The sequence below is a fragment of the Camelina sativa genome, chromosome 8 (assembly GCF_000633955.1).
Source record: "Camelina sativa cultivar DH55 chromosome 8, Cs, whole genome shotgun sequence".
Lineage (NCBI taxonomy): Eukaryota > Viridiplantae > Streptophyta > Magnoliopsida > Brassicales > Brassicaceae > Camelina > Camelina sativa.
The window spans coordinates 2,153,803-2,168,164 of NC_025692.1; the positions used below are offsets into that span (position 1 = coordinate 2,153,803).

Consider the following 14,362-nt stretch of genomic DNA (forward strand, 5'->3'; position numbering starts at 1 on the left):
GTGATATCATTCACAACCATATAATAGCATATCTAGTTAGGTAACTTTATCAACCATCTAAAACACAAATCCACATGTTTTGAGACCAAAATGTCTATCAAGACTGGTCTACATTGTGCTTTGTTAAATGTCTATAAGGGCAAGTAGGTATTTTCGTCGCAGGCAAAGGTAGTGATTATGCTTTGTTAAAGTTTCAAGGCCCACATTGTAGGTGTCCCACAGGTCTCAGAGACCGGACCATCATCTTAATTACCTTCTTTTTTTGGTCTCACATGCGTCAATATTCTTAAAATATCAACACTGAGATGTTTCTTCACTCTTGTTTAAGAGCAACTGTTAACAACAATTTGGTATTCATAAACTGATGACTGTGACTGTATAATGTCAAACTTTGGCTTATAATACCTATACTTTCGTTAACATTTACATAGTATTTACTATTTACTGTATAATATTCGACGACCTAGTAATTTCATAAGCCGAACCTAGTCATGATGTTTTAATACAATCATAAGTACCGACAAAACTAATGTAAACATAGAAATACCCCATCATTGTGAACTTAATTTTGCTCCTATTTACTTATTCAATTAAGCACACCACAAAAAGAACAAAAGGAATAGAACAATGCAAGCTCTAATATTGATGCTGCTTTAGTATCAACAAGAGACTTACCAAGACAAAATGGGTTAAGACAGACAAGGCTTTATAGAAGAAAGATGAGACAAAACATAAGACTCCATGAAATGGGAACGGTAGAGCATGTGGGACGAACAGACATGGACATTCAGATACTAACACCTGACATTCTGATACCCTTTTCGGGACCATCTCTTGGTTGTGGCTTTGGAGAAAAAACACGCAAAATATCAACATCCCCTTCACCAGAAACCAAAACAAGTTTCTCTACAACTTGTCTAGAGAGCAGAAATGAGATCTCCAAGATAAGAAAATATCAGCAATTTTTTTTATAAGGATTCTTCAATCCTGAAATCTACACTATCATGTTTTTTTACCGAGACAGACCAGATCAGTGATTCAACAAGACTACAGACTAAACATTAGCATGGAATGTGAATCTGGGTTTTGCTGAGTTTGTTGGCTAATCCCACGGCTTGTTTCCTTTTACAAGTTTACAAATTAAGCCGTAAAAAAGGACGAACCTTGACACTGTTCATAAGCTGTCATCTGGTTTCTTATCATTTGAGCAAGACTCCAGGTATGAGATCACAAGATCAGCTGCTTTGCAACCTGATGCAATTGATTTCCCAACAGATAGCCCTCCTCGATGATTACCTGTTCATTTTGGTCCGTGCACAATAGATAAATAACTGCAATGAATCATCTCAAGACCATAGACTGACATTTATCATCATGGATCATATATTTAATGCTTTCTATCTACAAGACTGAAACTTTGATCGAAGTAACCTGCGTAGAAGAACCCGGGTAGATCTTTCTCCATCTTGTCAATTGCTTTCATGACTGAGTCATAGCTGCTGTCATACAATGGGAATGCTTTCCTCCAGTAGTAATGGCTGCAATTAACATATATTGTTGATATATAAGGGTAATCTCCTCTTTCATACACTAAACAATAAAATGAAAAAAAACTCCAAACTCCACATACTTGACAAACTCAGGTTCACCTTCAACCCCCAAAAGTCGCTGAAGGTCAGAAGTCACAACTTGTTTTAATTCATCTCTACAAAGATAGAACCGGAAAAGAGACTTAGTAAGAATCAGGTAATGTAAGGATCAGAAAAATGGTATAAATGCCTTAATAATTAGTAGCTTCCAAACGATCGTGTATCACAACTTTTTAGTGACTTGACATGGTTGAGTTTGTGTTGAAATGCTCTGAAAAATTTAAAGCAGTCAGGTTTCTTACGTGGAAGCTTTGGCTAGTTCCTGGTTCCTACTCCCACCAATAAAAGTTGTATATAGATGAATGTCATTAGGGCACCGATCTGGAAACATCATTGAGGAAAAGAGTGTACCTACATATAGAATATAAAGTGTTGATAATTATAAAAGGAGAAATATATGACTATTTGTTTTAATCATGGCCTAGGACATCAACAACTTACCAAGAGTTTTGAAACCATGTTTTTGCTCCTTAGATGGAATGAGTACCCCAAAGCCTTCGAGAGGTCTCTTTACTTTCTCCTTTGTGAATGTGGTGATTATAACCGAGAGGGGCATGTACTTGATCTGAACAATTAACAAGATCAACATCAAGATGCAATTAAGTTGGGATAAAGAGTACATATAAGAGATAACTAATCATGTGATGAAGTTCTTTGATGTCTCACATTAATATTTTCATTATCAGTTATGGAGTAGAAAAATATAAGACAGCACGAAAGGATGGACTAAATCTAGATGTAGGCCTAATACTCTCAAGCAAAAACTTCTGAAAATTAGACAAGACACAATTACCTCGGGGAGAAAGTTGAGCTGAAAGGGCTGTCCTCCTTTCATAACCTCCATCTCCTTCACATTACACAGAGGAGCCTATAATACATGAAATTTTTTCTGTTGAGAGTTTCTGCAAGTTTCATCTCACGTCCGAAAAAACACTACTAACCGTCATAATTACAGCATCATAATGGCGGTTTTGTCTCTGCGTCTCATTATGAGCAACACACCCTAGTGACCAGCCCTCCTGTCTTGATCCAGAATCGTAAGACAAAGAGAGAACCTTAGAGTCTAAATTGAGCTCATCATGTGAGAGTCCTTTGCACAACATATCAGGAAGAATCTGCAATATCCAAAGCGGAAACATACCAACAACAAAGTGGTTCAGAGCAAGAAGAACATGAGTCGTACAGCAAAAAAATTGTATGGCTAAATTTTTTGGCATACAGTATATTGAGAATGCATCACCTGCATTCCACCCTTAAAAGAGAATGACCCGCGCGAACCCTTTTCTGTGCCAGGAGAACTCCTTGATTCTCCACTTTTACCCCCTTTAGCGGCAAATTTTGTTTTGACTGCGCCTACTATAATAGAGCCAAAACTGAAAAGAAAATACAATATATTTAGCAACTAACCAGAGAACAGTTAAAGAGCTCATCGCCACAGAATCAGCATAGAGAACTAAGAGAAGTCAGAACCAGGTAGCCAAACCCAAAATACGAAATGCTATTTGCAATGCTATCTTTTTCCGTAAAACTTTTCTGCCCACCATATTACACATCACGGAACCAAAATATTTTTTTGATATTACCACGCATAAAATGACACTAGTAAAGGAATGACAAACTCAAAACATGATTGCATAAACCTATCAAAAGAGAAAAGGAATCTTGGAATATATTCAAGCAAAAATCGTTAAATACAGTATAGTTACATGAGAGATTACCTTTTCTCTACATTCCAGAGATCTGGAAAAGAATACTTCATCTGATCATAAATCGTAGGGAGGGATATAAAAATGAGTAATACTAAGCAATAAACGAAGACAATATGTTAAATGCAAAGTTGCTCACTGAAAGGGAATCAGGATCCGCAGCACTTGTTCCACCTACGAAAGGGTCGATGAGATAGTCCACAACCTTACAAATGAAAAACATCAAAACGAGACACATGAAAGTAAGTTGACAATTTTTGACATTGATAAAGATAGTCCACAATTGGTGTTGACACATGCGAAGAAAGTTGAAACAAAACAAATGAGATTCTAATGTTTTAATCCAAATTTAGGATTAGGTAGCAACAAACCTCTTGTCCAAAATGGCGTTGAAAGAACCCGCTTACACTACATCAGAGAAAATGGGAAGTGAAACGGAAGTTCCAATCTTCTGTGATATTGAGATTGCTGACGACTGATTTAAAGAAAAAAGAAGTTATACTCACCTTTCCAGTGCAGATGCGTCTGACACTTTTGAGGATAATTCATTTTTCTTCCATAAAAATGGTTCCAACAAGATTTCAAACTGCAAGTAAAGGCCTAGTAATTTTAGTGATATTTGAGGTTCTGATAAGATAAAAATACCTTGGTAGAAAAGAGCGTCTAGTTTCCGGTAGTAGTAGTCCATATAAAGTTAAACACCGTAGAAATAGTATATGTCTCAAATGACCATCAAAATAACCAGTGTACTTATATCTCGAGAAATCTACCTTAGATTGGGTAGAGAGCACACTACTTGTGACCAGTGCTATGGGATTTGTGGGTATCTAGCATGAAAACAGAGACAATAAGAGCATCATAAATCAGATAGGAGAACAACTCATGACATGAAGAATAAACAACCCATAAGAACAAAGGAAACCAAGTAAGGATTACCATCACAGGTACACCGTTCCGCACAATATACCGTTTTTTCTGTGAAATTGGCTGAAACAATAGAGAACGATCAAACAACTTGCAAAAATCAACAACAAAAATAACACAGAAAGCACTCACAAATTGCTGTTTCTCACGAAGGCCAAGATCATCGAGCAAACTCCCAACTTCTGGCTCAGCCTCAGTCTGCATATGATGCAACAAAAAAACCGGAATCAAGAACTATAATCTAAACCAACTGAAAACAGATGTGTATGATAAAAAAGAAAACTACCATAGTGTTAGCTCCTTGGTCCCAAATCAGCCCATTATGCATAACACTCCTCAATTTACCACCTGCTCTTCCATCAGCTTCAAACACAGTCACATTCAAACCCTTCGATTTCAATTTGTAAGCCGCCGCAAGACCACTTCAAAACCATTAAAAAAAAAAAAACATATCTGTGAGCTAATTGGTTGCAATTAATCGAAATTGGTAACAAATAAAACTCAGATCAAAGAGCCCAGAACCGACCCAAAGCTGGAGCAAAATTCAAGAGAATCACACAGCACAATATAGAGACTTAGAGAGAGGAAGAAGGAAGAACACAATGCAGGAGATGAATTTGCTAATGAGAAATTACCTTACACCTGCACCTACGACTGCAACTCTTTTTCCAGAAACCGCTTCGAATTCTATAACCAAAAGCAATCAGCAAAAAACAATTCAGTGCAAAGAGACAGACAGTTCAGCGATTCTGGAATGCCGAAGCTGAATATGATAACTAGACATAAAACCCAAATTTTTTACTTACTTGTATCATCATGATCAGCTACTGCAGCAGACGCCATTGTTTGTTTTATCAGCAAAAGCCAAGACAATTCAATCTCTGACCAGACGAAAGCACGACGGAAATAAAGTAGAAAATAAATACAGCGGCAAAAATTCCAGCTTATCCAAAAACGACAACAAAATGTGCCGTTTTATTTCATCAGGCCCATTATCATCACTTATTTCTCTAACGGGCCCTTGTTCATGTCTTCGTATCCAAACAAGATTTTTAGTTACATATTTTTTTTAATGTCGTCACATCCAAACCATTCATAATCATAATAAGTACCGACGGATCATGCATGAAGTGATGTCAAAAGAAACTCGAATACATAAAAAAAGATGGGTTTGTGTTGAAACGTATAGGAGAAAGATCTAGTATTCGTTTTGTATTTCAAACGGATCGTCCAAACCTCAACATCTCAAAGTTTCTTAACTAGTGGGTGAACTTTTCTACCAATTTTTTTGAATTCATGTGGAACCTAAGATTTTTTTTTTTTTCCTTTGTTGGTTTAGCGGGTTTACATCAATTTGCACCAACAAAAGTAGGAAACAAAACTATAGTATATATCTACTTGGTGATGTAAACATAGACTTGGTCAATCAACTCCCGTCTCTCGTCAAATAATCCACAGAGATTTTAGCAAAAAAAAAAAAGAAAGAAAAAAAAAACATTAACAATCACGATCTTATCTAAAATGCTGTATTCCCGACCAAAAAGCATTCGTTATTCATAAGGCAGTTTTTAATTTTATTTTAATGTGGATTTGGGAAACTAAAGGAATGCAAAAGTTTGTTGGTAGTTATCGTGGTAGTTAGTTTAATCGATGAAATTGAAAAGTATAGTACTTTTTTTCTTTCTATAAGATCATAATTACTATTACATTATGAGAAAAGCACTACTAATAATTGCTTTTTTGAGCATACCATCTTTGAATATTAACTTAACTAATAAACTCAACAGGAAAATCAAATTATAAACAAATAAATTGTGCTGAGTTTACGAGAACATTATATGGCCCATTTATACAATATACAAAATTCGGATCTACAGTTTAATAGATTTGAGCATTATCGCATGGGATGAATGAGATTGAAAAGGAAAAGTCATTTTGCTTTAAGGTAGACTAAATTTTAAGATTAATTTATATCAGAGACATGATATTTGCTTGCGCCATGGAACTTTAAGATCGAAGCAAACTAATTAAATAATTAAACTCTGCCGCCTAATATGAATTCGAAATCATTTAGTATTTGATTCACACGTATAATCATGTATGACTGTCTTTTATTATCCTTTTCAAAATTCAAAACCGATAAAGTAACAAATTGTTTTGCTTTTGCCATTTTGATTATATTCCATCGGCATTGTTTGCTTACACTTTCTTCATCACATCCTAGTTAATTAATTAACTAAGAAGAACAAGTTAAGCAAATTTTAAAAAATGGTCGAGGATTTGAATTTTGAATATTCTATATTTTCCGACTTTGAGTTTGAGTGTTTATACTTTATAGTTTTCGCTTTTGTCAATTTAAATTTAATTTAGTCTGGTAGAGTTGGAGTTTCATTTTACATTCAAAGAAAATAGCGATCCATTTGGTTGTTGGATTGGTTTTGAGTAAGAAAAAATGGTGTAAGGTAAATTGACGACAAAAAGAAAGACTAAACACGTTTACCTTTAAGTAGTTAGTAAGATTTGTTGTTCATAAAATCATTCAGACTTATAAATGTTCTTAAGTATGATTATTAACAGATTAAGGTAGGGGATTATGAGATGTGGTCCATGGTTTGTCCTCATCAGTAATTTACTAGGAAATTGATTCCATACTCGCGGTTTCTGTAAAACCAGTGAATATTTGTACCTCTTATTTTTATTTATAACAATTTTTTTATATTTATTTCATTTTCCCAAATTAATCTACTTATGTTAGTTTGTTTGTGCAAGTCTTTCGCCATTTCCTTCTAAAATCTCTTATTTTATAGATAAAGTCTCTTCAAAGTTGAGCCAAATTAACCCCTTTTTTTTTGTTAACACTTAACACTACTGTTTTGTTTTGTGACAATAACTAAAATCAATATATAATATGCATTCTAACGGGTTCAAATTCACATTGTGACATAAGAACGACAATTGTACTGTAAACTGTGTAACCACTAAGCTATATGCTTAAAACCCTTTATGAAAATAAAATCTTTATCTATGTTTTATCAAAAAAGAGTCAAATATTTTCACTCGTCACTAGACGTTATATATATGACCGACGACATGTTTCGTCAACAAAAGAAGTTCGATATATTGAATTAAATACTTTATAAGGCACGTATTAAATGGAATCAAACATGTAATTTTCATGTCGCAATCTGGATCACGAGATCTTTCCGTAACATGAATGTCCAAACTAGTTAGGATTCGATGAATCACGTTCTTTGCAGGTCAATTCATTTTCATTTAATTAAACAATAATAACCTAAAATACCAAATCATATTTTTGGGTTCATACTCATGAAGTTAGAATTCATTCGAGCAAACACGTACTAACTCTATACTGTATTCTTGATTTTGATGTTAAATTTCGGTTTCTTCCTCACATTAATTAAATCAGTGTGAGCAGAGGAAAACATAAATTTTATATATTTTTTCTTCGCAAACACTCGAGCAACACAAAGTTTTATACTATAAGCCATTCTACCATCTTTCGTCAACAAAAAAATAAATAGAAAAAATAGGAAAACATGAGGTACAAATTTGTTATACTAGATTGTTGATTGTTATAATTGTTTAATGAGTCTTTTTTTTTTTTTTGAACAAAGGTTTAATGAGTCTAAGATCGACTTTTTAATGCATTATTTTACTACTTGTATTATCAGTATCAACTCCCCCATTCCAGCTATATGCTTTAAAATCCTGTTTTAATATCTTGGCTAAATCTTTTTTATTTTATTTTAAATATTGAATTATTTCCGGAGTTAATCGATTTACACGTCAATTCAGAAATAATTAGATGGGACTATATGTTGAATTAACCAAAATAGTCATATCTACAGAGACGTATTCCACGAATGTGAGTTGTTAATGGTTGATGAAGAGTCAACCTCATGACGAGTCTCGTGTTTCCCGTACGTACGATTACGAAGTTATGGTCCTATCCTATTTATATCTGTAATTATTCTCCCTCCCATATATATTTCCACCGACTTCTCCAAATACTCTCNTTCCGGAGTTAATCAATTTACACGTCAATTCAGAAATAATTAGATGGGACTATATGTTGAATTAACCAAAATAGTCATATCTACAGAGACGTATTCCACGAATGTGAGTTGTTAATGGTTGATGAAGAGTCAACCTCATGACGAGTCTCGTGTTTCCCGTACGTACGATTACGAAGTTATGGTCCTATCCTATTTATATCTGTAATTATTCTCCCTCCCATATATATTTCCACCGACTTCTCCAAATACTCTCTCTACCACACTTTGATCTTTCTTGTATCATTCAAAGATCTCACTTACATCACTTCTAGCTCGTTCTCTTCCTCCATTTAATCGCCCACCGTTTTTAACTTTTTTTGATAATGATCTGTATTCCTACTCGAGTTACATCGTCCACGACAAAAAAATACAGAGAGTTATAATTGTGAAGATCTGTGCATGCATGTTTTTAAAACCTTCACTATTGGTTATTTTGGTATGTCGCATATAATAAACTCTCACTGCGATGCATTCATCACATAAGGCCAAAAACAATATGGCCAAAAACAATATGGCCAAATTAAATATCTCCATTCACAATTTCCCAACAATATAAAAATAGTAGATAGATGTCCAAGAAAATAAAATAATAAACCAAAGAACGTAGTCTGAGAGACATAGCTGGATCAATTGGCAGGGGAGAGTTGTAGGATTGTAGCAATAGGAGTGAGCAAAAGAGTATGGGACAGTGAACAAGATAAATAATCTTCATACTGAGTGATAAGTTTCTGTATTAGCAAAACGAACAATCTTTCAACAATCTTATCTACCTTTCCATTTACTTCCAATATTTTAATTCTACTTCTGTCTTCTTTCCCAACTAATATATACCTAAATTTGACATGAACTTTGTTTAGAAGAACTCCCTATCTTCTTTTATAATTATGATTGTTATTATATATAACTAATATGGTAGTGATTTCGGTCGGGTCATCAACCAAAACACCAATTATACACGAAGAGGCCAACAAATTATTCTTTTACATATCAGCACCAAAAAATCAGTTACGATTAAACAGTATGCATTGGCGATCTTTTACATCATGATGGTATACCATGTGTGATTTTGAGCTTTTATTAAATTACTAAAAAAACTACATAATGTTTCCCGTTTATGTTCAACTAATACGCAAACAAAATGGTAAAGTATTTATTACCAAATTAATGTTTTTGTCATTTATTAACAATTCAGATTATTTTCTATTTATTATATGCCATTGCACACAGACCAGTCAGCACAACGCGCACTATGTATGGTAAAAAAGTTTATTACTAGTAAAACCACGGTTACAAAACGAGACCCACACATATTCTCATTAATAAATTTACCTATTTTAACCATTCTTCATTTTTTATAACCGTGGTTGAAACTGTAAAATTGCGTTTTCAATAAATTCTCACACTCTTCTCTTCTTCCCATCCCTGGCGCTCACTTCTTTTCAAGTTCTCTCTCTCTCTATCCTCTATCTCTCTCTCTCTTCTCGAGCGTCGCGTCTGCAAAGAGACAAAAACCCAAATCCTGGGACTTCGGTTAACGACTTACTACGGCGGCGTAAGGATCATATAGTTAAACTCCGACGATGACGGTTTTCTCCGGCAAACAAGTCGTTCCTGTGGATTACGAAGCCGAGGTATCGCAGCGGCTTTTAGACGCTATCCTCGACGGAGATTTCAAAACGGCGTCGGATTGCGTCTCTCATCCACTCCTCGACGTTAATTTTGTCGGCGCCGTCAGCTTAAAAACGAGGAGGAGCGAGGTCGTGCTTTGTGATGAGTCGCCCAGTGAAGTCCGAGTCGAGTACGAAGAGTTCAAAACTGATGTAACGGCGTTGTTCCTCGCCGTTAATTTCGGAAACGTAGCTCTCGTCAAGAAGTTACTGGTAAATTATTTTAGCCGTTTCTTAACGTTTCTAGCTTTTTTAGATTTTGAAACTGATAAAACAAAATCTGCAATGATTTTTTTTTTCCTAACGCGGATTTATCTGTCATTAATTATATTAATTTCGTTGTTATTTGATTAAGCAATCGGTTTAAATCATGCTTGTTTTGATTTGAAATAATCTTTTTCATTTATCTGTTTTGATTTACTTACCTTTTGTGAGTTTGAAACTATTGTTACGTTTCATTGACGCAATCGTTGGATAATTGATTTCCTCGTGATTTCCTTTTTTTTTATTAGTGGTGTGATTCGTTCGTGGTACTTTTTATGTCTCTTGAATTAAAAGACCCAAAATTATATGTTCTGTCTGAAGCTTACTTTACTTTTTTCCTCCTTTTTCGAAATTCAAATTTCGGACACTGATTTATTTAGTTTATTCTCTCTGTTTTTGACCTTAAAACTGGTTCCATTAATCTCATTTTGTGTTCATGATAGTTTGATCTTTCTCATCAATTAAACTTTGTTAAATCTCCCAAAACAGAACTCAAGTACTTTATTTCCAACAGGTTAAAGCAGAACACAAGTATGACTCTTACTTGTCTATACTTAGCTAAGCTTTACTAAATTTTTTTTAATTTTTTTTAAAAATGTGGATCGGATTCCGTGCGAGTTTTTTAAATTCATAACCTGTTGACTAGCTTCAATCTCACTGGCTGAGGTGTTAGGAATCTTCCAAGATGCCAAAAACGTGATTATAAAAAATTAATTTTATCTTGAAGTCACAGATTTATTTTTACTCTGTTACTGAAATATGCTAGTATAATTTTTGGATCTGAATTGGCTCTTCAATGATGGATATTTTGAGACACAAGAGTTTCCAAAAGTTCACTATTTAGTTTGCAGTGATAATTGAGTGATTTTTGATTTGATTCTCTTGTTTTCCTGAAAGTAACTTATGACTTTTAGTACGACAAGAAAGTGTTGATATATAATCACATCCATGTAGCTTGTTTGTGAAACAGAACCTGAGGCCCCTCCATTAGGTGTTGTCATTTGTCATTGGCTGCATCTAGTGTAGACGGATACTATATTCGTTTACTTCCCTCTTTCTTTTTAAGTCATCATCAGATGTCTGAGATCAAGCCATGCTCCTGTGTGTCAGGGTTGTTCCCTCATGTTCATGTAGATCCATGTCAATTATTTAGTTCCCATTATTGTAGAACTTACTATTATACACAGCCTTTTTTATTTGTCTTCTTCTGGTTTCTCTGTATTCACCCCACGTGGAGTCATTAGCAACTTGCAGTATATTTAATAATCTTAACAGTGATCTGACCTTTTACCGTAATATCATCTCACAGAACATTGGAGCTGATGTGAACCAGAAGCTCTTCAGGGGATTTGCTACAACTGTAGCTGTAAGGGAAGGTCATTTCGATGTATTTGAGATTCTACTCAAAGCCGGTGCTTCTCAGCCTGCTTGTGAGGAAGCTCTACTAGGTGCTAGCTGTCACGGACGCTCGAGGTTCGCTGAGCTGCTCATGGGAACTGATCTTATTCGTCCTCAAGTCGCTGTGCACGCTCTAACTACTGCTTGTTGCAGAGGTTTTGTGGACGTCGTAGGGACCTTGCTCAAAGTAAGTTTTTCATCTTATGGTTTAAACATGTGACCACTTAAAGAGTTGTTCAATGGCATCTAACAGAACATCTCTATGTTATTGCTTCATTACAGTGCGGAGTAGATGCTAATTCAACGGATAGGCTTCTTCTTCAATCTTCAAAACCTTCTCTTTATACAAATGTCGACTGTACAGCCCTTGTTGCTGCCATTGTCAATAGGCAAGTCTCTGCCGTCCGCGTTTTACTACAGGTAAGTTTTGGCTCTGCAAAATTTAAAATTTGTTCCCTGCAAGGCTACAAGGAGAGAATAAGTTTCTAAGACATCCAAGCTTTTCTTGTAATGATATGCACAGACTGGTCTCAAGACAGATACTATGGTGAGGCTTGGAGCATGGTCATGGGACACTAACACTGGAGAAGAGCTCAGGATTGGAGCTGGAGTGGCTGAGCCTTACCCTTTGACCTGGTGTGCTGTAGAATATTTTGAAACCAGTGGCGAAATTTTGCGTTTGTTGCTCAAAGTTCAATCTCCGGACGCTCCTCACAACGGTAGGACACTTCTCCATCATGCTGTCCTCTGCGGCAACCACGGAGCAGTAAGAGTCCTCCTAAACTGCGGAGCCGATCCAGAAATTCCTATCAAAACTTCCCGAGGCATTGAACTCCGACCGATTCATATTGCTGCACGTGATGGATCAGTGGAGATCGTACAACAACTAGTTAGCTTTGGCTGCGATATAAACTCGAAGAATGATGCTGGGAACACAGCCCTGCTGATCTCTACAAAACACAAACATTCAGAGTGCGTAAAGGTGCTCGCCCTTACTGGTGCTGATTTCGGTTTAGTGAACAAGATTGGTCATTCTGTTGTTTCGGTCGCTGAGTCAAACAAGTGGTCTCTAGGATTAGAACGAGTACTTCTTGAACTGATCCGGTTCGGTGTGGTTCCATATTCAAGCAACGCTTCAGTATTCTCGCCTTTGCTATACGTGGCTAAAGCAGGAGATGCCGAGGCGCTTAAATCTCTTGTAAAAGCAAAAGACATCTTCTTGGACTATCAAGAGGAGGAAGGTTTTTCGGCTGCAATGCTAGCGGCCATGAATGGTCACGTTGAAGCATTCAGAGTCCTAGTCTACGCAGGCGCAGACATGAAGCTATACAACAACTCTGGCGACACAGTAGTCTCTCTGTCTGAGAAGAACGGTAACCGTGACGTGATAGAGAAGGTGATGCTCGAGTTTGCTCTTGAGAAGGATAACAGGAACATGGCAGGCGGGTTCTATGCTCTACACTGTGCTGCAAGGCGTGGAGACGTCAAAGCGGTGGAGCTTTTGAGTGGAAAGGGATACGATCTGGACATCCCGGATGGAGACGGCTACACTCCACTCATGCTTGCGGCCATAGAAGGCCATGGACATATGTGTGAATTCCTTATGGCCCGTGGTGCAAACTGCAATGCTAGGAACAGGAGAGGGGAAATGCTAATGGACCTCGCGACTGGTGATGCGGAGAAGGTGATCCGTAACGAGTTGTCTCGAAGGTTTGTGATAGAAGGAAGCAGTGTGATGAAACACACCAAGGGAGGGAAAGGGAAGAAGCATGGAAAGGAATTGAGAATGTTGGAATCAAGTGGAATACTAAGTTGGGGAAAGTCACGAAAGAGGAACGTGGTGTGCAAGGAGGTAGAGATTGGGATGAGCCAGCGGTTCAGGAAGAACCGTAAGGGGAAAAGCGATGCAGGGGAGGAAGAAGAAGGGATGTTCCGAATAGTGACTACGGAAAACAAGGAGGTTCATTTTGTGTGTGAAGGTGGGTTGGTGTGTGCACAGATGTGGGTGAGGGGAATAAGACTTGTGACCAGAGAGACTATTTGTGTGATAAGTCAGATTCAGAATTAGAGTGTTGTTTTGTATATAAAGAAGTTTTGAGAAAGGGAGCTTCAATTTGAAGGTAGTGTGCTTCTTCTGTTTTGTTGGGGCCTGGGGGATGTTTATAGTTGTTTGGTTGGCTTAAGAAGATTGGTCCAAATTCTAGGTATGATATCTGCAGTATATTTGTGTAGTAGCTCGAGTTGCATATGAATGGAACCTAGTTGATATGAAATTCTCCAAATTGGTTATTACTTTGGCCAGAGCTCACATGTTGGCTTTTACATGAATTCACAGTCTTAGATCCAGCACTAAAATTCGATATGTAATCAGGACATAGGTATGAAAAAAAACATGAGGTACCTGTCTCTTTCAAACGAACAAGATGTTTAATAAAGCATTACAACACACATGAAGTCAGCACTTTTTTGTTTATCAGTCACCAACTCAGCTTTGATGTTCTAATCGCTACTGTAACCAGAGCCGTGCCAACGATAATGAAGGCCGGAGGCGAGCTTATAAATAATGTATTAGATCATTTTATTTTAATTCATATAAAATAAATTTATAATACAACAGATGAATTGTAAAAATCAAATTAAAATCTAATATATGCTATATGCATGTTTTCTCAAAAGTG

At 36.3% G+C, this 14,362-nt stretch overlaps 2 protein-coding genes across 2 annotated transcripts; one reads left to right on the plus strand and one right to left on the minus strand.

The window, feature by feature from the left end:
* On the minus strand, nucleotides 946–5,278 carry LOC104705693 (protoporphyrinogen oxidase 2, chloroplastic/mitochondrial). Its single transcript, XM_010421748.2, is given in 18 exon segments — nucleotides 946–1,296; nucleotides 1,432–1,538; nucleotides 1,631–1,705; nucleotides 1,892–2,000; nucleotides 2,091–2,214; nucleotides 2,443–2,517; nucleotides 2,591–2,764; nucleotides 2,890–3,022; nucleotides 3,368–3,408; nucleotides 3,495–3,560; nucleotides 3,727–3,763; nucleotides 3,862–3,941; nucleotides 4,126–4,182; nucleotides 4,292–4,342; nucleotides 4,412–4,477; nucleotides 4,566–4,701; nucleotides 4,915–4,966; nucleotides 5,086–5,278. Coding segments are annotated over 18 exon segments (1,698 nt in total). The 3' UTR covers nucleotides 946–1,174.
* LOC104705694 (ankyrin-3-like) lies at nucleotides 9,754–14,012 on the plus strand. The gene is made up of 4 exons (XM_010421750.2): nucleotides 9,754–10,235; nucleotides 11,596–11,871; nucleotides 11,967–12,104; nucleotides 12,208–14,012. Exons 1-4 carry the CDS (start codon nucleotides 9,936–9,938, stop codon nucleotides 13,750–13,752), a joined length of 2,259 nt encoding a protein of 752 aa, XP_010420052.1. The 5' UTR covers nucleotides 9,754–9,935; the 3' UTR covers nucleotides 13,753–14,012.